The sequence below is a fragment of the Colletes latitarsis genome, chromosome 13 (assembly GCF_051014445.1).
Source record: "Colletes latitarsis isolate SP2378_abdomen chromosome 13, iyColLati1, whole genome shotgun sequence".
NCBI lineage: Eukaryota > Metazoa > Arthropoda > Insecta > Hymenoptera > Colletidae > Colletes > Colletes latitarsis.
This window is the reverse complement of record NC_135146.1, coordinates 9,898,473-9,925,473: the sequence shown is the minus strand read 5'-3', so window position 1 is coordinate 9,925,473 and position 27,001 is coordinate 9,898,473. Positions and strand designations below refer to the sequence as shown.

At 34.4% G+C, this 27,001-nt stretch overlaps 1 protein-coding gene across 2 annotated transcripts in view; it reads right to left on the bottom strand.

The window, feature by feature from the left end:
• LOC143349447 (uncharacterized) overlaps positions 1-27,001 on the bottom strand; it is a 36,996-nt gene that overhangs the window by 7,548 nt on the left and 2,447 nt on the right. The window contains exons 2-4 of one of the 2 annotated variants that reach the window (XM_076780719.1): positions 12,206-12,372; positions 3,308-3,408; positions 683-762 (exon numbers count right to left, since the gene is read on the bottom strand). In XM_076780719.1, coding sequence (XP_076636834.1) covers positions 683-762; positions 3,308-3,408; positions 12,206-12,330 — 306 coding nt within the window. In that variant the 5' untranslated portion in view covers positions 12,331-12,372. Of the gene's footprint in view, positions 1-682; positions 763-3,307; positions 3,409-4,456; positions 4,614-12,205; positions 12,373-27,001 lie in introns of those variants that run through there. The other variant, XM_076780720.1, reaches the window with a different exon arrangement.

Here is a 27,001-nt window from a genome sequence, read left to right as displayed (position 1 = left end):
ACAGTAATTAGTAATCCTATATTAATTCAATTTCAGTGATATCCTTTTTCATCATACTTTTGTCCCTAACTGTGTATATTCGCCTCGACACGACGGTGTAGTCAACCGCGTACTCAAAAGTATGATTCTTCGTTTCTAATACGGATATAAATAATTCTTTCCCTCCTCGCCATTGTACATTTAGCAGGGGCGTGCGGGTACACGCAATTTGGAACTCAATTTGTAAATCAAAAACTTTCTAACACTCGTTGCAAGCATTGAATTTTAACTAATTCATTTATTTCACTACGAATAACGCAAACTTTTTCTAAATTGCAGGATACATTTTCTCGAATTACGACGTAACAAGCACATAACATTGATAACGTGGAGGGCCCAAAAAGAAACATAAAAGGACATCATCAACGCCTAGTATGCAACAACGAGCAAACGACGAGTGCAAGATAATAAGGAAATCACAAACTTTTAATGAAAACAGGATTCTTCCATCGATACTGAACATTACTAATTAATTCTATAAAAAAAACAACACTTTCCTAACAGTAATCGTTAGAATCTGATAAAAGTTATTAGGGTAAGGGCAGTTGATGCAAGAATTGTATTAATACACCATTTTAAGGATCAGGTCCTTTCTCTCTATTCGTGGCTTCCTGGTAAAATTTGTTCAAACCGAAATATTTACCTTCGCTTGCACCGGTCCTTGTTCCACAAAGTCAAAGTCCTGGTCCTCCGGAGGTGGTGGCCAAGCCACACGTTTCAGGCCTACGAACGATTACAAAAGTCAGTATAATTGGAACAATTATGCTAGAATGGAACGTGAAAGGATTAATGATATTAATTGTAAAGCCATACGTTGCAAATGTATCAATGTTATTTGAAATATTCTGCATTATATTCCCTATCGTTGGGAAACTCAACGAAATATTGAGCATAAATATTGCTTGCGTGTTGAAAACTATCTGTAGCGGAAACAGTCTTTATATATAGCGAGCGTATATTTTTGTTCTCGAAGGTGACAACAATTTACGAGCAACATACGTATACAAGTTGATGACTCGATCGAAACCGGATGCGTCATACTAAATTTTTAGACTCTGACTATTGAGATGTTTATTTATTTTTCTAGTATGTCTCGCATTCTTTTAAACGTTTATAATTCAAGCAACTATTTTATTTTTATTATCATGAATCTATGCATAATGATGAATGGGTAAATAGAAAATGCTAAAAGTGCAATCGATTGGTACGTTTCACACTTGCGTGGACTTGGCTGTGAATGTTGGATCATGTTTCGTTTCCCATGTTTGATTGAAAGAAACGTGGAAAAGAGTGGTTATTGCGCCAATAAAACGAATTATTATTCACCGCAGTGGCAGCAGCCAAGTTTATATTTACACAATTATTGCTGAAGAATTGACACGATTTTGGTACGACCTTGCTGTATTCTTAGATTCTTTTGGAAGCACGAATATTGGGTGGTATCAACCCGTGACCAAGGAAATAAACGCACAATTTAAAAATAAAAACAAATCTACAAACGCAACAGTACATAAAAGAATAACGTAACTTCAAAGTCCAAAGTATCCTTACGAACAAAGCTACGTAAAACTTGTCAAAACAATATAATCATCGTTTGATTTTGACAAAACGATTGTCATTAGACAGACTTTTAACAGAAATGTTAAACAATTGTTTTTTGACATTACTTTACTGTGGATTTGTGTCATGCATGCATGTTGGGTGTACGTACAATTGGAAAAGTTGTCCCCGGTGGAAACTGTTGTTTAACACGAATTCTCTAAAACAAGTCACTTGGACACGAAGAAGAAGGAAACGACTTTGCCAAAACGAATACTGGCCAACAACTAACGCTAGAAGTACCTTTCATTATCGAAGAAACGACCTAGCCACCGATTTTAGAGCTTTCCTGGTCACAGGCCAAAAAGTGGGGGTTGATACAGATAGGTAGGGGCAAGGTAAAAATTTCGACAGGGGCACTTTCCAAACAAACATTTCTATTGCTATTATTTTTCCCAAGGTCCAATCGCAGACTATTGGGACTTTTAACAAGGCACCGGTAGGAACGGAGAGCTTAAAATTTCAATAACTCTCCAACCCCCAATACCATAGAGTTAAAATAATCCATATTACTACAACAACAAGTGTTTATAATTGAACATGACTAAACGTACAAACGCAATTGATATCCATTAAATAAAAGAGTAAAAATGCAATGCGAATAGCAATCTGTAACTCTAAAAGGAAACACGATTAGTATATTTGCAACTCTATGTTCTATTATAATGACAAACTAGAGTTAAAATTTCGGAAAGTGATTCTTGCACTCCAATTGTTATCAAGCAAGCGCAGAACAGCATACATTATGGGACCGAAAGACAGCACATTTTCTATACGTATATGGTCCAACTGTAATTGTTGTGACGTTGAGTACCATTTAAGTTGATTTCTTTCTACATTCTACGGAGAACATATGTGTATTATTAAACACACAAGGTTCATCGAAGAGGTTTTACCAAAGCGTGCTGTATTTTTGTCCCGCTGTATATTTTAAGTAACGTTAGTGTTCACCTCTCTGTTGATAGACAAAACCAGCTTTTCTGATAGTGGTGTTAGTCTCCCTCGCTCATAATTAGCAGCTTGCAACATTTGCTTCTTGTTAGTCTTCTTCGTTAGATTAATGTGCGACTTTGTGCTTCGGTTGCTGAAATCTTTGGATTAGGTTCTTTGTTTTGTTCTATGTTATCTTGGACTCTGTACGCAACGTCCGGAGTCGTTTCTTGCGAACTATGCCAGCCACTGGCAGCCAGAGCATACATTTTTAAGATATTATTAGAAGTGTACACGGTTTGAAATTGTATGTTTGACGCAAACATTTGTTTCTTTAACTCTTTGGGGCACGCTGGGATCAAAAGTGTCCCACCGTGATGCATGGTGGGACTCCCACAGCTGCATGCGCGCGCATAGGTTTACATTTCGTCTTATTTACGTAAAGCAGTTGGTAATATCCTCATCAAATGTTACAAATGTGCTCGTTTGTGTTGGCAACATTGATGAACATGCCAATACAGGTTCACCAATTGCTGCAAGCGGAAGATTTATCGCGACAATCTTAAAACGCAATAAAATTTCTATACATGAGTGCCGCAAAGAGTTAAAAACGTATCGAGTAATGTAAATATAGTGAAAAAGAAATGGTTTCTCCGACGATATAGCTTTAGTAAGGCATTTAATGATATAATTCGCAAGAAACGAAAAATTAACCGATTGTAAATTAGAATTCGCTTACTCGGCTGGCCGCTTCGTTGCCTAGCCTCTTCCTCTTCGAGCATCCGTAGAACCGCACTGTTTTGTAAATTCGACGGCTTGGCTAACTGATTGAAGTCGATTCTGAAAGAAACACTCTTTGTTACTCGCGATTAACAATGATTGGTTGAAACTTTCTTGTGTGAAATCTAACTTCTTTCGTGTATACACTTTCGGGGAAACCCCTCTAAAAATTACTAGGTTTATGGTGGAAAACATTACCAACGTGAGATACGCGGTTAACACTTTACCGACCGGTAGCCTATTAAGAGAGATTCATGTAAAATGATAAAACGAGATATTTGACAATTTTTTTGCAGCATAAGAGTTCGATAAAACTTTTCGTCGCTTTTCACGTATATTCCTTGACATTTCAAGATGTAAATTTTATTTTTTTTGGTACGTTTCCATCGACTTTGGATGAAATAATGATAGAATTAAAAAACGACTTAAATGCAAAATTGTCGAAAATAATTCTTGCAATTTCCAATTTAATTACGCGATGGACATAGTTTAAATAATTATTATTACGAAGGATGGTAGTTCATGTAATACGTAGTATTATTATGAACAAAATGTCGTTTTTATTTTAGATCAGGGGAAAAATGTACGCAAGAAGTAACATTTATTATTTCACCAAAAGTCGATCGAAACGTAACAGAAAAAGATATTTATATCTCGAAAATTTGTATGGCGAAAAGTTCCATCAAACTCTAATGCTGTAAAAAAGATATCAAATATCAAATTTTACTTAATCGATTTTCACCCAACAGTTACCGACAATACCGACTGGTATCAATCGGTTCTCACGAAAATAAAAAATGTTACTAGATTTAATTACCCTATGATAATAGAACGCGAACAATACAGTAAGCACTTTCACAGTTTCAATTTAACATTCCTATGTATCAGAATGTTAAATAGCGGTCGGTAAAGCGTTAAATAAATGAGATTTTCTCGATATTCGAACGAACAGAGATATAAAATTTCGCGAAACTGTTCACCGGTCACTGGTCACACTGGTCACCGGTCACTGGTGTCAGCGACCGCGTCAACGTTCGCAAATCGAGGGAAATACGATCCTCCGAGTGTTTGCGATAGCGCAAGATGGTTATTGGTATCGTTTGGTCACCTGTTTTGGGTAAGCATGTTGATCGGGTACGCGACAGAAGGGAAATCCCGCGAGAAAACCGGCGACGTGCAGACCCCGAGGCCACCAAACGCGAAACTAAGTCAAGTACGATGGCGTTCGCGGGGTTTGCGCAACTGCTAGGCTCTGGACCCCGGGGTTTATTTCTAACTCGCGTGATTCGGCCATCTGAAAATAACAGAGGCTCGGCAATGACGGCAGGAGCCGCTGATTCATCGACCAACAACCGGTCAGCATCGCCTCTCTGACGACGATCGACACGAGTCCGTCAAACGACACGTGGACCCAGGTGTTAGGCACTTGAGGCGGTCGCGGTGCCAAACGTCTTATCCAAACACAGGATCCCTACATTCTGATACCATTTGCGATGTTAGAGTCTCGAACATGCGCTATCAGACAAAATGGTAGCGCATGGTGTTTTTATTTTCTTGCGTTTGGGGATTATTTTAGGCAATTTTTAGGCTGGTTGCGGTGACAAATGTCTTGCCCAAAACACAGGATCCATTTACGATGTTAGAGTCTCGAAGATGCGCTACCAGACAAAATGGTAGTCTTTATTTTCTTGCGTTGGGACTATTTTAGGCAATTTTTAGGCTGGTCGCGGTGACAAATGTCTTATCCAAAACACAGGATCCATTTACGATGTTAGAGTCACGAAGATGCGCTACTAGACAAAATGGTAGCGCATGCTGTCTTTATTTTCTTGCGTTGGGGATTATTTTAGGCAATTTTTAGGCTGGTCGCGGGGCCAAATGTCTTATCCAAAACACAGGATCCATTTACAATGTTAGAGTCTCGAAGATGCGCTACCAGACAAAATGGTAGTCTTTATTTTCTTGCGTTGGGGATTATTTTAGGCAATTTTTAGGGTGGTCGCGGTGCCAAACGTCTTATCCAAAACACAGGATCCATTTACAATGTTAGAGTCTCGAAGATGCGCTACCAGACAAAATGGTAGTCTTTATTTTCTTGCGTTGGGACTATTTTAGGCAATTTTTAGGATGGTCGCGGTGACAAACGTCTTACCAAACACAGGATCCCTACATTCTGATACCATTTACGATGTTAGAGTCTCGAAGATGCGCTATCAGACAAAATGGTAGCGCATGGTGTCTTTATTTTCTTGCGTTGGGAATTATTTTAGGCAATTTTTAGGCTGGTCGCGGAGCCAAACGTCTTATCCAAAACACAGGATCCATTTACAATGTTAGAGTCTCGAAGATGCGCTATCAGACAAAATGGTAGCGGATGCTGACTTTATTTTCTTGCGTTGGGGATTATTTTAGGCAATTTTTAGGCTGGTCGCGGGGCCAAATGTCTTATCCAAAACACAGGATCCATTTACGATGTTAGAGTCTCGAAGATGCGCTACCAGACAAAATGGTAGTCTTTATTTTCTTGCGTTGGGACTATTTTAGGCAATTTTTAGGCTGGTCGCGGTGCCAAACGTCTTATCCAAACACAGGATCCCTACATTCTGATACCATTTGCGATGTTGGAGTCTCGAAGATGCGCTATCAGACAAAATGGTAGTCTTTATTTTCTTGCGTTGGGATTGTTTTAGACAATTTTTATGGTGGTCGCGGTGCCAAACGTCTTACCAAACACAGGATCCCTACATTCTGATACCATTTGCGATGTTAGAGTCTCGAAGATGCGCTATCAGACAAAATGGTAGCGCATGGTGTTTTTATTTTCTTGCGTTTGGGGATTATTTTAGGCAATTTTTAGGCTGGTCGCGGTGACAAATGTCTTATCCAAAACACAGGATCCATTTACGATGTTAGAGTCTCGAAGATGCGCTATCAGACAAAATGGTAGTCTTTATTTTCTTGCGTTGGGACTACTTTAGGCAATTTTTCGGGTGGTTGCGGTGCAAACGTCTTATCCAAAACACAGGATCCATTTACGATGTTAGAGTCTCGAAGATGCGCTACCAGACAAAATGGTAGTCTTTATTTTCTTGCGTTGGGATTGTTTTAGGCAATTTTTAGGCTAGTCGCGGTGCCAAACGTCTTACCAAACACAGGATCCCTACATTCTGATACCATTTGCGATGTTAGAGTCACGAAGATGCGCTATTAGGCAAAATGATAGCGCATGGTGTCTTTATTTTCTTGCGTTGGAAATTATTTTAGGCAATTTTTAGGCTGGTCGCGGGGCCAAACGTCTTATCCAAAACACAGGATCCATTTACGATGTTAGAGTCACGAAGATGCGCTATCAGACAAAATGGTAGCGCATGGTGTCTTTATTTTCTTGCGTTGGGGATTATTTTAGGCAATTTTTAGGCTGGTCGCGGTGCCAAACGTCTTATCCAAAACACAGGATCCATTTACGATGTTAGAGTCTCGAAGATGCGCTATCAGACAAAATGGTAGCGCATGCTGTCTTTATTTTCTTGCGTTGGGGATTATTTTAGGCAATTTTTAGGCTAGTCGCGGTGCCAAAGGTCTTACCAAACACAGGATCCCTACATTCTAATACCATTTGCGATGTTAGAGTCTGGAAGATGCGCTATTAGGCAAAATGGTAGCGCATGCTGTCTTTATTTTCTTGCGTTGGGGATTATTTTAGGCAATTTTTAGGCTGGTCGCGGGGCCAAACGTCTTATCCAAAACACAGGATCCATTTACGATGTTAGAGTCACGAAGATGGCTATCAGACAAAATGGTAGTCTTTATTTTCTTGCGTTGGGACTATTTTAGGCAATTTTTAGGGTGGTCGCGGAGCCAAACGTCTTACAAACACAGGATCCCTACATTCTGATACCATTTGCGATGTTAGAGTCTCGAAGATGCGCTATCAGACAAAATGGTCGCGCATGCTGTCTTTATTTTCTTGCGTTGGGGATTATTTTAGGCAATTTTTAGGGTGGTTGCGGGGCCAAACGTCTTATCCAAAACACAGGATCCATTTACGATGTTAGAGTCACGAAGATGCGCTATCAGACAAAATGGTAGTCTTTATTTTCTTGCGTTGGGACTATTTTAGGCAATTTTTCGGGTGGTTGCGGTGGCAAACGTCTTATCCAAAACACAGGATCCATTTACGATGTTAGAGTCTCGAAGATGCGCTATTAGGCAAAATGGTAGCGGATGCTGACTTTATTTTCTTGCGTTGGGGATTATTTTAGGCAATTTTTAGGCTGGTCGCGGTGACAAATGTCTTATCCAAAACACAGGATCCATTTACAATGTTAGAGTCTCGAAAATGCGCTATTAGGCAAAATGGTAGCGCATGCTGTCTTTATTTTCTTGCGTTGGGGATTATTTTAGGCAATTTTTAGGCTGGTCGCGGTGCCAAACGTCTTATCCAAAACACAGGATCCATTTACGATGTTAGAGTCTCGAAGATGCGCTATCAGACAAAATGGTAGCGCATGCTGTCTTTATTTTCTTGCGTTGGGGATTATTTTAGGCAATTTTTAGGCTAGTCGCGGTGCCAAAGGTCTTACCAAACACAGGATCCCTACATTCTAATACCATTTGCGATGTTAGAGTCTGGAAGATGCGCTATTAGGCAAAATGGTAGCGCATGCTGTCTTTATTTTCTTGCGTTGGGGATTATTTTAGGCAATTTTTAGGCTGGTCGCGGGGCCAAACGTCTTATCCAAAACACAGGATCCATTTACGATGTTAGAGTCACGAAGATGGCTATCAGACAAAATGGTAGTCTTTATTTTCTTGCGTTGGGACTATTTTAGGCAATTTTTAGGGTGGTCGCGGAGCCAAACGTCTTACAAACACAGGATCCCTACATTCTGATACCATTTGCGATGTTAGAGTCTCGAAGATGCGCTATCAGACAAAATGGTCGCGCATGCTGTCTTTATTTTCTTGCGTTGGGGATTATTTTAGGCAATTTTTAGGGTGGTTGCGGGGCCAAACGTCTTATCCAAAACACAGGATCCATTTACGATGTTAGAGTCACGAAGATGCGCTATCAGACAAAATGGTAGTCTTTATTTTCTTGCGTTGGGACTATTTTAGGCAATTTTTCGGGTGGTTGCGGTGGCAAACGTCTTATCCAAAACACAGGATCCATTTACGATGTTAGAGTCTCGAAGATGCGCTATTAGGCAAAATGGTAGCGGATGCTGACTTTATTTTCTTGCGTTGGGGATTATTTTAGGCAATTTTTAGGCTGGTCGCGGTGACAAATGTCTTATCCAAAACACAGGATCCATTTACAATGTTAGAGTCTCGAAAATGCGCTATTAGGCAAAATGGTAGCGCATGCTGTCTTTATTTTCTTGCGTTGGGGATTATTTTAGGCAATTTTAGGCTGGTTGCGGTGACAAATGTCTTATCCAAAACACAGGATCCATTTACGATGTTAGAGTCACGAAGATGCGCTATCAGACAAAATGGTAGTCTTTATTTTCTTGCGTTGGGACTATTTTAGGCAATTTTTAGGGTGGTCGCGGTGCCAAACGTCTTATCCAAACACAGGATCCATTTACGATGTTAGAGTCTCGAAGATGCGCTACTAGACAAAATGGTAGCGCATGATGTCTTTATTTTCTTGCGTTGGGACTATTTTAGGCAATTTTTACGCTGGTTGCGGTGACAAATGTCTTATCCAAAACACAGGATCCATTTACGATGTTAGAGTTTCGAAGATGCGCTACCAGACAAAATGGTAGTCTTTATTTTCTTGCGTTGGGGATTATTTTAGGCAATTTTTATGGTGGTCTCGGTGCCAAACGTCTTATCCAAAACACAGGATCCATTTACGATGTTAGAGTCACGAAGATGGCTATCAGACAAAATGGTAGTCTTTATTTTCTTGCGTTGGGACTATTTTAGGCAATTTTTAGGGTGGTCGCGGAGCCAAACGTCTTACAAACACAGGATCCCTACATTCTGATACCATTTGCGATGTTAGAGTCTCGAAGATGCGCTATCAGACAAAATGGTCGCGCATGCTGTCTTTATTTTCTTGCGTTGGGGATTATTTTAGGCAATTTTTAGGGTGGTTGCGGGGCCAAACGTCTTATCCAAAACACAGGATCCATTTACGATGTTAGAGTCACGAAGATGCGCTATCAGACAAAATGGTAGTCTTTATTTTCTTGCGTTGGGACTATTTTAGGCAATTTTTCGGGTGGTTGCGGTGGCAAACGTCTTATCCAAAACACAGGATCCATTTACGATGTTAGAGTCTCGAAGATGCGCTATTAGGCAAAATGGTAGCGGATGCTGACTTTATTTTCTTGCGTTGGGGATTATTTTAGGCAATTTTTAGGCTGGTCGCGGTGACAAATGTCTTATCCAAAACACAGGATCCATTTACAATGTTAGAGTCTCGAAAATGCGCTATTAGGCAAAATGGTAGCGCATGCTGTCTTTATTTTCTTGCGTTGGGGATTATTTTAGGCAATTTTTAGGCTGGTCGCGGTGCCAAACGTCTTATCCAAAACACAGGATCCATTTACGATGTTAGAGTCTCGAAGATGCGCTATCAGACAAAATGGTAGCGCATGCTGTCTTTATTTTCTTGCGTTGGGGATTATTTTAGGCAATTTTTAGGCTAGTCGCGGTGCCAAAGGTCTTACCAAACACAGGATCCCTACATTCTAATACCATTTGCGATGTTAGAGTCTGGAAGATGCGCTATTAGGCAAAATGGTAGCGCATGCTGTCTTTATTTTCTTGCGTTGGGGATTATTTTAGGCAATTTTTAGGCTGGTCGCGGGGCCAAACGTCTTATCCAAAACACAGGATCCATTTACGATGTTAGAGTCACGAAGATGGCTATCAGACAAAATGGTAGTCTTTATTTTCTTGCGTTGGGACTATTTTAGGCAATTTTTAGGGTGGTCGCGGAGCCAAACGTCTTACAAACACAGGATCCCTACATTCTGATACCATTTGCGATGTTAGAGTCTCGAAGATGCGCTATCAGACAAAATGGTCGCGCATGCTGTCTTTATTTTCTTGCGTTGGGGATTATTTTAGGCAATTTTTAGGGTGGTTGCGGGGCCAAACGTCTTATCCAAAACACAGGATCCATTTACGATGTTAGAGTCACGAAGATGCGCTATCAGACAAAATGGTAGTCTTTATTTTCTTGCGTTGGGACTATTTTAGGCAATTTTTCGGGTGGTTGCGGTGGCAAACGTCTTATCCAAAACACAGGATCCATTTACGATGTTAGAGTCTCGAAGATGCGCTATTAGGCAAAATGGTAGCGGATGCTGACTTTATTTTCTTGCGTTGGGGATTATTTTAGGCAATTTTTAGGCTGGTCGCGGTGACAAATGTCTTATCCAAAACACAGGATCCATTTACAATGTTAGAGTCTCGAAAATGCGCTATTAGGCAAAATGGTAGCGCATGCTGTCTTTATTTTCTTGCGTTGGGGATTATTTTAGGCAATTTTAGGCTGGTTGCGGTGACAAATGTCTTATCCAAAACACAGGATCCATTTACGATGTTAGAGTCACGAAGATGCGCTATCAGACAAAATGGTAGTCTTTATTTTCTTGCGTTGGGACTATTTTAGGCAATTTTTAGGGTGGTCGCGGTGCCAAACGTCTTATCCAAACACAGGATCCATTTACGATGTTAGAGTCTCGAAGATGCGCTACTAGACAAAATGGTAGCGCATGATGTCTTTATTTTCTTGCGTTGGGACTATTTTAGGCAATTTTTACGCTGGTTGCGGTGACAAATGTCTTATCCAAAACACAGGATCCATTTACGATGTTAGAGTTTCGAAGATGCGCTACCAGACAAAATGGTAGTCTTTATTTTCTTGCGTTGGGGATTATTTTAGGCAATTTTTATGGTGGTCTCGGTGCCAAACGTCTTATCCAAAACACAGGATCCATTTACGATGTTAGAGTCTCGAAGATGCGCTACCAGACAAAATGGTAGTCTTTATTTTCTTGCGTTGGGACTATTTTAGGCAATTTTTATGGTGGTTGCGGTGGCAAACGTCTTATCCAAACACAGGATCCCTACATTCTGATACCATTTGCGATGTTAGAGTCTCGAAGATGCGCTATCAGACAAAATGGTAGCGCATGATGTCTTTATTTTCTTGCGTTGGGGATTATTTTAGGCAATTTTTCGGGTGGTCGCGGGGCCAAACGCCTTATCCAAAACACAGGATCCATTTACAATGTTAGAGTCTCGAAGATGCGCTATCAGACAAAATGGTTGCGCCTACTGTCTTTATTTTCTTGCGTTGGGGATTATTTTAGGCAATTTTTAGGGTGGTCGTGGGGCCAAACGTCTTACCAAACACAGGATCCCTACATTCTGATACCATTTGCGATGTTAGAGTCTCGAACATGCGCTATCAGACAAAATGGTAGCGCATGACGTCTTTATTTTCTTGCGTTGGGGATTATTTTGGGCAATTTTTAGCGATAAAGACGTATCATTCACAAATACGTAGGCATAGATCGAGGTTACTTCGATGAGGTTCTTTTAGGAGGGTGTGTGCAAAATTATAGCATACTTCAAAGATATATATTTCCTATAACAATATATATATTGAGCTCTACAGCCAACAGTTTTTTTTACGCCCCCCCCCCCCCACTCTGGATTGTGACACTTGAAAATGTAAGGCACCCCCTAATGGGGGGCGCTGTCGAAGCGATACTATTTAAAATAGTCGGAAAAAACGTATGAGGCTATGAATAAGTTGATTAAATAAATGAAGATATTAGAGTCTGGGTTAGGTGGGTAAAATTTGTATTTTTTTCAGTCTGCTTACCCGACAGCACCGTTCGCCAAGACTTGAGTCTGCCTGTCCAGAGTTTCTTGTATCGCTTGAGGCGAGTACAAATTTATTGGAGAGTTGAACTGTTTGTTCACAAACATCCCCCTCTGCGCCGACATGTTCGCCTTTTTTTTTTAGCTAGTTATTTGGTTATCTGGTTTCTGAAAAATAACAATCGACGATGTAGAACAGTGTTTCTCAACCTTGTTTTGTGTATTATAATAGTCAAGTTGATGGACTGTTTTGTTGTTCTATTCGAATAGTAGTTTTATAACTAACTCAGAGCTAACAATCAACGATATAAAGCAGTGTTTCTCAACCTTGTTTTGTGAATGTATATTAAATATAATAATAGCCAAGTTGGTGAATAGTTTTGTCGATCTTTTCGAATTGTAGTTTTATAATTAACCCAGACCTAATAATTAACAATATAGAACAGTGTTTCTCAACCTTGTTTTGTGTATTATAATAGTCAAGTTGATGGACTGTTTTGTTGTTCTATTCGAATTGTAGTTTTATAACTAACTCAGAGCTAACAATCAACGATATAAAGCAGTGTTTCTCAACCTTGTTTTGTGAATGTATATTAAATATAATAATAGCCAAGTTGGTGAATAGTTTTGTTGATCTTTTCGAATTGTAGTTTTATAACTAACTCAGACCTAACAATCAACGATATAGAACAGTGTTTCTCAACCTTTGTTGAGTATGTATGTTAAATATAATAATAGTCAAGTTGATGGACTGTTTTGTTATTCTATTTGAATTGTAGTTTTATACCTAACCCAGACCTAATAATTAACAATATAGAACAGTGTTTCTCAACCTTGTTTTGTGTATTATAATAATCAAGTTGATGGACAGTTTTGTTGTTCCATTCGAATTGTAGTTTTATAACTAACTCAGAAAACTGAAAAATAACAATCAACGATGTAGAACAGTGTTTCTCAACCTTTGTTGAGTATGTATGTTAAGTATAATAGCTAAGTTGATGGACAGTTTTGTTGTTCTATTTGAATTGTAGTTTATACCTAACGCAGAGCTAACAATCAACGATATAGAACAGTGTTTCTCAACCTTGTTTTGTATATGTATGTTAAATATAATAATAGTCATGTTGATGAATAGTTTTGTTGTTCTATTCGAATTGTAGTTTTGTACCTAACCCAGACTTAGCAATCAACGATATAGAACAGTGTTTCTCAACCTTGTTTTGTGTATGTATGTTAAGTATAATAGCCAAGTTGATAAATAGTTTTGTTGTTCACTCCAAAATTTTAAGTGTGTCTTGAAAATGTCATAACTTCTGAACGGATTGGGGGATTTTAATGTTTAAAAAGGCAAATAACGCGTATTTTGATGCAGAATATGTAGAAATTCCAAAAATATCCGAAAAGGTATTTCTCAACCCCGTAAAGTTAGAAGACCCCCATAAAAATGGTCCAATTTTCAAACGGCCATAACTCCTGCAATAGTGAATATATTGCAATGAAACTTTTTTCTGAAGTAGTGCTCATGGGTACCTACAAAAAAGTATTAGACAACTTTTCTGTAGAGCGTCAAACAAAATTATTAAAAATCAAAAACGAATTTTTAATCAAAATCGACAGGGAGTTGGTGCCTAAATTTTTCGGCGAAAAAAAAAATTTCAAATCGTTCTAAAAAAATTATATATAGTTGCTGGCGTCAATTATAAGTATTTTTGGTGAATAAACATACCCCCGAAATCCTACCCACTTGCGAGAAAAAAATTCGAGAATATGTGAAATTTTTCGAAAAATTAAAAAAATTCAAATCATACTAAAAAAATTATATATAGTTGCAGGGGTCAATTACAAGCATTTTTGGTGAATAAACATACCCTCGAAAACCTAACCATTTTCAAGAAAAAAATTAAGTAACTAGACAAATTTTGTCGACGAAATTAAAAAATTTCAAAACATATTAAAAAAATTATATTTAGTTACAGGAGTCAATTATAATCTTTTTTATTGAATAAACATACTGTGAATTCCTAACCACTTTCGAGAAAAAAATTCCTTACCGAAAATTTAATCTAATGGTTCCCCGAAATTTGAAGCGTAATTTCAAAATGTCATAACTTTTGAAGGGATTGGACGATTTTAAAGTTTCAAAATGCAAATAATGCGTATTTTAGTGAAGAATATTTAGAAATTCTAAGAATATTGAAAAAGTTATTCCTTGACCCCAATAAAATGAGAAAACCCCTATAAAAGTGGCCCACTTTTCAAACGGCCATAACTCCTACAATAGTGAATATATTGCAAGGAAACTTTTTTCTGAAGTAGTGCTCATGGGTACCTACAAAAAAGTATTAGACAACTTTTCTGTAGAGCGTCAAACAAAATTACTATAAATAAAAAACGAATTCCTAATAAAAATCGACAGGGAGTTGGTGCCTAAATTTTTTCGGTGAAAAAAAATTTCAAATCATTCTGGAAAAATTATTTTCAGTTGTGAGGGTCAATTACTATCATTTTTGGTCAATAGACATACCCCCGAAATTCTACCCACTTTCGAGAAAAAAATTCCTTACCGAAAATATAATCTGAGGCCAGAAATGGTTCCCCGAAATTTAAAGCGTAATTTTAAAATGTCATAACTTTTGAACGGATTAGAAGATTTTAAAGTTTCAAAATGCAAATAATGCGTATTTTAGTGAAGAATATTTAGAAATTCTAAGAATATTGAAAAAGTTATTCCTTGACCCCAATAAAATGAGAAAACCCCTATAAAAGTGGCCCACTTTTCAAACAGCCATAACTCCTGCAATAGTGAATATATTGCAATGAAACTTTTTTCTGAAGTAGTGCTCATGGGTACCTACAAAAAAGTATTAGACAAAATTTCCGTAGAACGTCAAATAAATTTATTAAAAATGAAAAACTATTCAAACACTGTCAAGTTTTACTTGGGGGTTCCCCTACAGTCAACCAGTGACTTGAGTTTTAGACGACTTAACCCCTTAACGCTCATATTTTTCAGATTAACAAAGAATTATCAGTCTTCTTTATTGAATTTGTTTCTAAAAATACAGTTTTTGTTACTTCCAATGTTGTATCCAACGTATAATTTGAAAGAAAAGAAATATTATCGTCCCTTCAACCATTAGATTAAAGAAATATCGTTTCTCAAAGCAGTCAGTCTCCTGCATGAACGTTAAGGGGTTAAAAAAATTGGATAAACACTCGGAAAAGTGTAGAATTAAAAAGAGATTATGTTAAAAAAATAACAGAAAAATCTACCCAAAATAATTTGCTTTTCTATCTTTTTCTAAGGACTTATCGAAAGACCCTTGTACCTTTTCATTATCATACTGATTTTAGCAAACTTTCTTAAATCAATGACTATTAACTAAGTAAATTAGTAAAACACTGATATAGAATGTTAAATATAAAAATTTTCAAGTCGAACTCTAAGGACTTATCGAAAGACCCTCGTACCTTTTCATTATCATACTGATTTTAGCAAACTTTGTTAAATCAATGACTATTAACTAATTAAATTAGTTAAACACTGATATAGAATGTTAAATATAAAAATTTTCAAGTCGAACTCTAAGGACTTATCGAAAGACCCTCGTACCTTTTCATTATCATACTGATTTTAGCAAACTTTGTTAAATCAATGACTATTAACTAAGTAAATTAGTTAAACACTGATATAGAATGTCAAATATAAAAATTTTCAAGTCGAACTCTAAGGACTTATCGAAAGACCCTCGTACCTTTTCATTATCATACTGATTTTAGCAAACTTTGTTAAATCAATGACTATTAACTAAGTAAATTAGTTAAACACTGATATAGAATGTTAAATATAAAAATTTTCAAGTCGAACTCTAAGGACTTATCGAAAGACCCTCGTACCTTTTCATTATCATACTGATTTTAGCAAACTTTGTTAAATCAATGACTATTAACTAATTAAATTAGTTAAACACTGATATAGAACGTTAAATATAAAAATTTTCAAGTCGAACTCTAAGGACTTATCGAAAGACCCTCGTACCTTTTCATTATCATACTGATTTTAGCAAACTTTGTTAAATCAATGACTATTAACTAAGTAAATTAGTTAAACACTGATATAGAATGTTAAATATAAAAATTTTCAAGTCCAACAGACACGTCATACTATGGCAAAGGATTGGTTCGAGCAAACAAACAAATAAGGCATTAGTATAATTACTGTTTGGCAACTGGACACGATCGTTCGACTAATCGAACATTAATTCACCGTCTGTGACCGTCGGTTTCGAAATTTTGCCAAAAACTAATTGTACGTGCTCGCCCTTATTGGCTCGCGAATAATTCTGAAGATCGAAGGTGCGAAAATACATAGTCCCAGAAAAGTAGCATAGTTAATTCCAACCAATTGACCAAGTCTAAATTCAGAATCTCTTCGACGATAATTAATTACCATTTTAAACAGATAATAGAATTTTTAGATACGTTAAAGTGTGAAGAGATAGGTTTTGTTTGGTTTGCAGAACATGTTAGGAACAGTGATAAATTCGAGTGTGATCGATGGGGATGCTGGTTCCTCGAATTTTACAGTTTCCACAGCCTCTATAAGGTCGAGCATATTTCTTGGCACGAGTTCCAAAATAACGAGGCGAAACTCGTGATCAAGTGATTGCTTACGGTTTGGATACCTATCGAATAACCAAACATTCTCGAACAGTGGAACGATCGCGATTCGTAACCTACTTTTCGAAATTGTTCATTTTCGTCTAACCACGAATTATAGTCATCGAGAGAAATATGCTAAACTGACTTGTGCAATGATTTACATAATTGGTTATACTATTAATTTATTTTGGAAAATATTCCATATTCTGGATCACGATCCACAAGTTTTATTTTCGTAACAGAATGACTATAGAGAGTGTTCGGTAACCCTGGGAAAAATTTTAATGGGGGATTCTAGAGACCAAAATAAGACGAAAATCAAGAATAGCAATTTGTTGATGGAGGCTTCGTTAAAAAGTTATTAACGTTTAAAGTTGCGAGTCTTGTGAGTGAGAATCACTATCACGCGCACACAGCTCTGCGCAGGTTGCCTATTTACAGGCGCAACTATAAACGTTAATAACTTTTTAACGAAGCCTCCATCAACAAATTGCTATTCTTGATTTTCGTCTTATTTTGGCCTCTAGAATCCCCCATTAAAATTTTTCCCATGGGTGTACATACAGGGTGTTCAGTTACTTGTGGGAAAAATTTTAATGGGAGATTCTAGAGACCAAAATAAGACGAAAGTCAAGAATACCAATTTGTTGATTGAGGCTTCGTTAAAAAGTTATTAACGTTTAAAGTCGCGAGTCTTGTGAGTGGGAATCACTATCACGCGCACACAGCTCTGCGCAGGTTGCCGATTTACAGATGCAACTTTAAACGTTAATAACTTTTTAACGAAGCCTCCATCAACAAATTGGTATTCTTGATTTTCGACTTATTTTGGCCTCTAGAATTCCCCATTAAAATTTTTCCCAAATTTTTTTTAGATTTATTTTAGAATAGTATTGCTCAATCTTTTAATTCAACAGAAATATAACATCTTTTAATTCAACGATAGTAATTCCTAACCCACTTTTCGAAATTGTTCATTTTCTATCGTGTAACCACGAATTATAGTCATTGAGAGAAATATGCAGAACTGACTTGTGTATTAGTTTATATAATTGGTTACATTATTAATTTATCTTGGAAAATATTCCATATTCTAGATCACGAGGCGAGGCGCAAATGCTCACCAATCGCACAAAAATTAATATTTCAAAAATTCCCTGCGTATTTCTCTAACTATACTAGTGTAGATTAATACAAAATTTTTTATTTTTTTCCAGATTCAAATTTGCATCAGTTACACTAAGTTACGTAGAACGCCTCAAATTCAACGCGCCTCGCGAGAATGGCTCCAGTGTCGTTATTTTGCACTATTTTAGAATAAATATTCTTTTTTTTAATACTTAACAACATGGTTAATCTTACTTTTCCATCCACCCCCCAAAAAAAATCACAAAAACACGTTTTATTTCAGGTTTTTACAGTGGTGTTGCCCCTTAATGGCCACAAACAAGGATGAGAGCAGCAAGAATGGCTCCAGTGTCGTTATTTTGCAGTATATTAGAATGAATATTCTTTTTTTTAACACTTAATGACATTGTTAATCTTACTATTCCACCCATCCAAAAGAAAAATCCCAAAAGAATGCTTTATTTCAGGTTTTTACAGTTGGTTTTGCCCCTTAATGGCCGGAAACATGGATGAGATCAACAAGAATGGCTCCACCATCGTAATTTTGCAGTATATTATAATAAATATTCTTTTTTTTAACACTTAACGACATGGTTAATCTTACTATTCCACCCATCCAAAAGAAAAATCCCAAAAGAATGCTTTATTTCAGGTTTTTACAGTGATCTCACCCCTTAATAGCCAAAAACATGGATGAGATCAGCAAGAATAGCTCCACCATCATAATTTTACACTATTTTTCAATAAATATTCGTTTTTTAAACACTTAACGACATGGTTAATCTTACTATTCCACCCATCCAAAAGAAAAATCCCAAAAGAATGCTTTATTTCAGGTTTTTACAGTGATCTCACCCCTTAATAGCCAGAAACATGGATGAGATCAGCAAGAATGGCTCTACCATCGTAATTTTGCACTATATTAGAATAAATATTCTTTTTTTTAACACTTAACGACATGGTTAATCTTACTATTCCACCCATCCAAAAGAATGCTTTATTTCAAGTTTTTACAGTTGGTTTTACCCCTTAATAGCCAGAAACATGGATGAGATCAGCAAGAATAGCTCCACCATCATAATTTTACACTATTTTTCAATAAATATTCTTTTTTTTAATACTTAACGACATGGTGAATCTTACTATTCCATCCATCCAAAAGAAAAATCCCAAAAGAATGCTTTATTTCAGGTTTTTACAGTGATGTTGCCCCCCTTAATGTCCAAAAACATGGATGAGATCAGCAAGAATGGGTCCACCATTGTTATTTTGCACTATATTAGAATAAATATTCTTTTTTTTAACACTTAACGACATGGTTAATCTTACTATTCCACCCATCCAAAAGAATGCTTTATTTCAAGTTTTTACAGTTGGTTTTACCCCTTAATAGCCAGAAACATGGATGAGATCAGCAAGAATAGCTCCACCATCATAATTTTACAGTATATTATAATAAATATTTTTTTTTTTAACACTTAACGACATGGTTAATCTTACCATTCCACCCATCCAAAAGAAAAGTCCCAAAAGAATGCTTTATTTCAGGTTTTTACAGTTGGTTTACCCCTTAATGGCCGGAAACATGGTCGAGAGCAGCGAAGAATCGAAAAAGGAGGAGAAACAGGGACGAATCGCGCGTTTATCTTATGAAAGTTTCGGATTCTCAGTGAGGCAGCCACCGGTAGTCTACCGCAGTTATTTTTGCTATGAAATTCCTCCGAATATATCTACATCGTCCGCAAAATCTCTACATCACACCCTCCCCTTCTCGTGACCCGAGCCACCAATGATACTTCTGGGTCGTATTAGATTACAGCAGAATAACGGATATAGTGGACAGCTGGCCAAAACCTTTCGAAACATTTGGGCGACGATTAGTCTCGGGAATCTACGGCTGTTTTTCGACCCACGGATTCCACGATTCGTTTCTTTTTTACGTATATAAAATCCTCCATTATAATTCGTTCATTATAACTTTCGTTGCTTATTTACAAGGTCAATTTTTTATCTTTCGAAAGGGGCCTCCAAACGACCCCAAAGACTCCCTTATTTTATAAATTCTATTCTATTTTATTATTAATAGCAATCTATTTTATTTATTTCTACTTTACTTGTTAAGTTCTGTTTTTCTTGTAATTATATTTATTTTGTTAAACATATAACGGACTAGTTTTTCTTTACTTTTTTTTATTTTATTTTTATATTTAATATTGATATTCAGAAAGTTGAATTAAAAAATTGAATTATATAATGAACCACACCTAAAATTTTAATGGGAGATTCTAGAGGCTAAAATAAGACGAAAATCAAGAATATTAATTTGTTGATGGAGGTTTCGTTAAAAAGTTATTAACGTTTAAAATTCCGCCCATATTGAATTTTTTTCTCGAAAGTGGGTAGGATTTTGGGGGTATGTCTATTCACCAAAAATATTTGTAATTGACCCTCACAGCTAACAATATTTTTTTCAGAACGATTTGAAATTTTTTTTTTGTTGAAAAATTTAGGCACCAACCCTCTATGGATTTTTATTAAGAATTCGTTTTTGATTTTTAGTAATTTCGTTTGACACTGTAGAGAAAAGTTGGATAATACCTTTTTGTAGGTATCCATGAGCTCTACTTCAGAAAAAAGTTTCATTGAAATATATTCACTATTATAGGAGTTATGGCTGTTTGAATATTTGACCATTTTTATGAAGTTTTTCTTATTTTGCGAGGTCAAGGGCCAACTTTTGGAATATTTTTGCGATTTGTACATATTGCCCATCAAAATACGCGTAGTTTGTTTTTTTAAACATTAAAATCCTCCATTATAATTCGTTCATTATAACTTTCGTTGCTTATTTACAAGGTCAATTTTTTATCTTTCGAAAGGGGCCTCCAAACGACCCCAAAGACTTCCTTATTTTAAAAATTCTTTTCTATTTTACTATTAATTGCAATCTATTTTATTTATTTTTATTTTACTTGTTAAGTTCTGTTTTCTTGTAATTATATTTATTTTTGAACGAATATTTATTTTGTTAAACATATAACAGACTAGCTTTTCTTTACTTTTTTTAAATTTTAATTTTATATTTAATATTGATATTTAGAAAGTTGAATTAAAAAATTGAATTATATAATGAACCACCACTAAAATTTTAATGAGAGATTCTAGAGGCCAAAATAAGAGGGAAATCAAGAATATTAATTTGTTGATGGAGGCTTCGTTAAAAAGTTATTAACGTCTAAAATTCCGCCCATATTGAATTTTTTTCTCGAAAGTGGGTAGGATTTTGGGGGTATGTCTATTGACCAAAAATAATTGTAATTGACCCTCATAACTGAAAATAATTTTTCCAGAATGATTTGAAATTTTTTTTCGCCGAAAAATTTAGGCACCGACCCTCTGTCGATTTTGATTAAGAATTCGTTTTTGATTTTTAATAAATTTATTTGACGTTCTACGGAAAAGTTGTCTAATACTTTTTTGTAGGCATCCATGAACTCTACTTCAAAAAAAAGTTTCATTAAAATATATCCACTATTATAGGAGTTATGACTGTTTGAAAATTGGACCATTTTTATGGGGTTTTTCTAATTTTTTGGGTTAAGGAACAACTGTTCGGATATTTTTGGAATTTCTACATATTCTGCATCAAAATACGCGTTGTTTGCATTTTGAAACTTTAGAATCCTTCAATCCGTTCAAAAGTTATGACGTTTTAAAAATATGCATAAAATTTTAGGGAACCATTTTCCAGTAATGTTTTTGGTAAGGAATTTTTTTCTCGAAAGTGGGTAGAAAGTCACAGGTATGTCTATTCACCAAAAATGCTTGTAATTGAGCCCTGTAACTATATATAATTTTTTTAGTATGATTTGAAATTTTTTAATTTTGTCAAAAAATTTCACACCTACTTGAATTTTTTTCTCGAAAGTGGGTAGGATTTCGGGGGTATTTCTATTCACCAAAAGGGATTGTAATTGACCCCCGCAACCGAAAATAATTTTTTCAGAACATTGTGTTTACTTGCAAAAAAGTGTCTACAGAAAAATGGGGAACACCCTGTATGTAACTACGGTTTGCCCCTGTTTGTTAAATAAGCGTGAACACGATCTATTTTAATGCTTATTCCTACAATGATGCACGGCGCAAAAACGTAAAAACCTTTGGCTTCGTTTTCTGTTATGACTGGCTTTCCCAAGCATCGGGAAATATTATAAATATATCGTTCTTGTTATTGTTAGACGATGTCGAAATTTAATTTCCGGTTGCTTCCTACTGAAAACATTAAATTTTACATGATAATAAATTTTACACAATAATGATAGTAACATCAATTTACTCATTATTGTGTATTTATTGAAAACAACTTCAAAATTTCAATAACACTTTGTACCATTTATGCCAATGAAAATGGTCAAATTAAATTCTATTCATAATGGAGGATGTTCGTACAATTTTAAATAGAATTTTTCTCTATCAAAAACTAAACGAAATATGTTTACATTTTTTAACAGATTTTTAAATATCGCGCCAAAAAAAAACGTGACAAAAATGGCTTCCTACTAAAAATATCAAATTTTACATGATACAAATTGTTACAAATTTTCAATAAACTCTTCAATAATGATAGTATCATCAATTTACTCATTATTGTGTATTTATTGAACACAACTTCAAAATTTCAATAACTCTTAAATAGACTGATTTTTTTGTACCATTTATGCCAATGAAAATGGTCAAATTAAATTCTATCCAAGATGGAGGATTTTCGTACAATTTAAGATGAATTAAAACAATTTTAGAATTTCTTTCTATGGAAAAATAAACGAAATATGTTTACATTCTTCAATAAATTTTTAAATATCGCGCCAAAAAAAACAAATGTAACAAAAATGGCTTCCTACTAAAAATATCAAATTTTACATGATACAAATTGTTACAAATTTTCAATAAACTCTTCAATAATAATAGCAACATCAATTTGCTCATTATTGTGTATTTAATGAAAACTTCAAAATTTCAATAACACTTAAATAGGCTGATTTTTTTGTACCATTTATGCCAATGAAAATGGTCAAATTAAATTCTATCCAAGATGGAGGATTTTCGTACAATTTTAAATGAATTAAAACAATTTTAGAATTTCTTTCTATCGAAAAATAAACGAAATATGTTTACATTCTTCAACAAATTTTTAAATATCGCGCCAAAAAAAATAAATGTGACAAAAATGGCTTCCTACTAAAAATATCAAATTTTACATGATATAAATTGTTACAAATTTTCAATAAACTCTTCAATAATAATAGCAACATCAATTTGCTCATTATTGTGTATTTAATGAAAACTTCAAAATTTCAATAACACTTAAATAGGCTGATTTTTTTGTACCATTTATGCCAATGAAAATGGTCAAATTAAATTCTATCCAAGATGGAGGATTTTCGTACAATTTTAAATGAATTAAAACAATTTTAGAATTTCTTTCTATGGAAAAATAAACGAAATATGTTTACATTCTTCAACAAATTTTTAAATATCGCGCCAAAAATGGCTTCCTACTAAAAATATCAAATTTTACATGATACAAATTGTTACAAATTTTCAATAAACTCTTCAATAATAATAGCAACATCAATTTGCTCATTATTGTGTATTTATTGAAAACAACTTCAAAATTTCAATAACTCTCAAATAGACTGATTTTTTTGTAGCATTTATGCCAATGAAAATGGTCAAATTAAATTCTATGCAAGATGGAGGATTTTCGTACAATTTTAAATGAATTAAAACAATTTTAGAATTTCTTTCTATGGAAAAATAAACGAAATATGTTTACATTCTTCAATAAATTTTTAAATATCGCGCCAAAGAAAAACGTGACAAAAATGGCTTCCTACTAAAAATATATTCAATTTTACATAATACAAGTTTTTAGAGATTTTCAATAAACTCTTCAATAATAATAGCAACATCAATTTGCTCATTATTGTGTATTTATTGAAAACAACTTCAAAATTTCAATAACTCTTAAATAGGCTGATTTTTTTGTACCATTTATGCCAATGAAAATGGTCAAATTAAATTCTATCCAAGATGGACGATTTTCGTACAATTTTAAATGAATTAAAACAATTTTAGAATTTCTTTCTATGAAAAAATAAACGAAATATGTTTACATTCTTCAACAAATTTTTAAACATCGCGCCAAAAAAAAAACAAACTACTTAACAAAAAAAATGGATGAAAAACACGCTTCCTATCGATAGAAATATTTCAATGTTCTATCCAGATTGTGTATAACAAAAGATTCATTCGAACAGAACAGGCGGAAGTTCAGCGATACGTTTATTGTTTCATCTGACGAGCGCCAGAGAATTATCACGAACGTAAAGCTATTATTTTAAAATAGCTGAGATTCTTTCCAATTAGCTCATCGCCAAGTACAGTGAACTGTTAGGCAGTATGAAATCGTAAAAACTATGAAATTGAATAGATAGGAGTTTCCAATAAAACTTAAAAAAATGGTATCTTTGATTTTCCGTCGCCATATTTGTTAGTCGTTTCAGTCATATGATGTGTTTCTATTCGATAAGATTTTGCAAAATTAGTTACTCGACACGTTAAAATTATTATAATTGATCGTATGAAAACTTAGTGGACCATTAGACGGTATATAAAATCGTAAAAACTATGAATATGTATTGATAAAGTTTTCCAATAGAGCCAATATTCGACTTTCCTAGTCGCCATATTTGTTAGTCGTTTCAGTCATATAACGTGTTTCTATTCGATAAGATTTTGCAAAATTAGTTACTCAACACGTTAAAATTATTAGAATTGATCGTATGAAAACACGGTGAACAATTAGACGGTATATAAAATCATAAAAACTATGAATATGTATTGATAAAGTTTTCCAATAGAACCAATATTCGACTTTCCTAGCCGCCATATTTGTTATTTACTCGTTTCAATCATATGACGTGTTTCTATTCGATAAGATTTTGCAAAATTAGTTACTCAACACGTTAAAATTATTATAATTGATGGTATGAAAACATAGTGGACCATTAGACGGTATATAAAATCGTAAAAACTATGAAATTGTATTGATAAAGTTTTCCAATAGAACCAATATTCGACTTTCCCAGCCGCCATATTAGTTATTTACTCGTTTCAGTTGTTAACGTGTTTCTATTCGATAAGATTTTGCAAAATTAGTTGCACGATACGTTAAAATTATTACAATTGATCGTACATAAACATAGTGAACCATTAGACGAATTAAAATCGTAAAAACTATGAATATGTATTGATAAAGTTTTCCAATAGAACCAATATTCGACTTTCCTAGCCGCCATATTTGTTATTTGCTCGTTTCAGTCATATGATGTGTTTCTATTCGATAAGATTTTGCAAAATTAGTTACTCAACACGTTAAAATTATTATAATTGATGGTATGAAAACATAGTGGACCATTAGACGGTATATAAAATCGTAAAAACTATGAATATGTATTGATAAAGTTTTCCAATAGAACCAATATTCGACTTTCCTAGCCGCCATATTTGTTATTTGCTCGTTTCAGTTGTTAACGTATTTCTATTTGATAAGAATTTAAAAAATTAGTTGCTCGACACGTTAAAATTATTAGAGTTGATGAATAAATTCCGAGTTACTAATTTGGTTGTTGATCAACACATTCAAACGCGTCAACATGATGCAAGGAGCGAAGAAAGTATTAGTATTGCAGGGAAAAGTATCGATGGAAAATAAAAATTTATCAATTCCACAATGTTCTTAACAATTAGACGTTCCACGGACTTTCTTTTTATTATTCCATTCTATTTTATTCTACACGATTCTATGCTATTTCTATTTCATTTTTTATTACATTCTATTCTATTTCTATTTCTATTCCATCTTTTATTTGATTCTATTCTAGTCAACTATAATTCTATTTCTATTTCCATTCCATTTCTTAATGTATTCTATTCTATTTCTATTTCTATTTCTATTCCATATCTTATTAGATCTTATTCTATTCAATTGTATTATATTTTTATTCCATTGCTTATTCCATTCTATTCTATTTCTATTCCATTGTTTATTAGATTCTATTCTATTTCGATTCTACTTTTTTATTCCATTCTATTCTATTTCTATTTCTATTTAATTTTTTATTTGATTCTATTCTAGTCAACTATATTCTATTCCTATTTCCATTCCATTTCGTATTCTATTCTATTCTATACTATTTCTATTTCTATTCCATTCTATTCTATTTCTATTTCTATTTCTGTTCCATTCTATTCCAATTCTATTTCAATTCCTTTCTTTATTCGATTCTATTCTATTCAATTACATTCTATTTCTATTTCTATTCTATTTGTTATTTGATTCTATTCTATTTCAAATTCACTTGTTATTCCATCCTATTCTATTTTTATTTCTACCCCATTTCTTATTCCATTTTCTATTCGATTTTATTCTATGCAATTATATTCTATTTCTACTCCCATTTTTATTCCATTCTATGCTATTCAATTTTATTCTATTTCTATTTCTATTCTATTTCTATTCCATTTCTTTTTCGATTTTATTCTATTCAATTAGAATCGAGTAAGAAATGGAACGGAAATAGAATATAATTATATTATAAAAATAGAATATTCAATTATATTCTATTTTATTTCTATTTCTATTCCATTTCTTATTCCATTCTGTTCTATTCAATTATAATCTCTTTCTATTTCTATTCCATACTATTCTATTTCTATTTCTATTCCATTCTATACTATTCAATTATATTCCATTTCTTATTTCATTCTATTCTATTTCTATTTCTATTCCATTCTATACTATTCAATTATATTCCATTTCTTATTTCATTCTATTCTATTTCTATTTCTATTCCATTCTATACTATTCAATTATATTCCATTTTTTATTCGATTCTGTATTATTCAATTATATTCCATTTTTTATTCGATTCTATTCTATTCA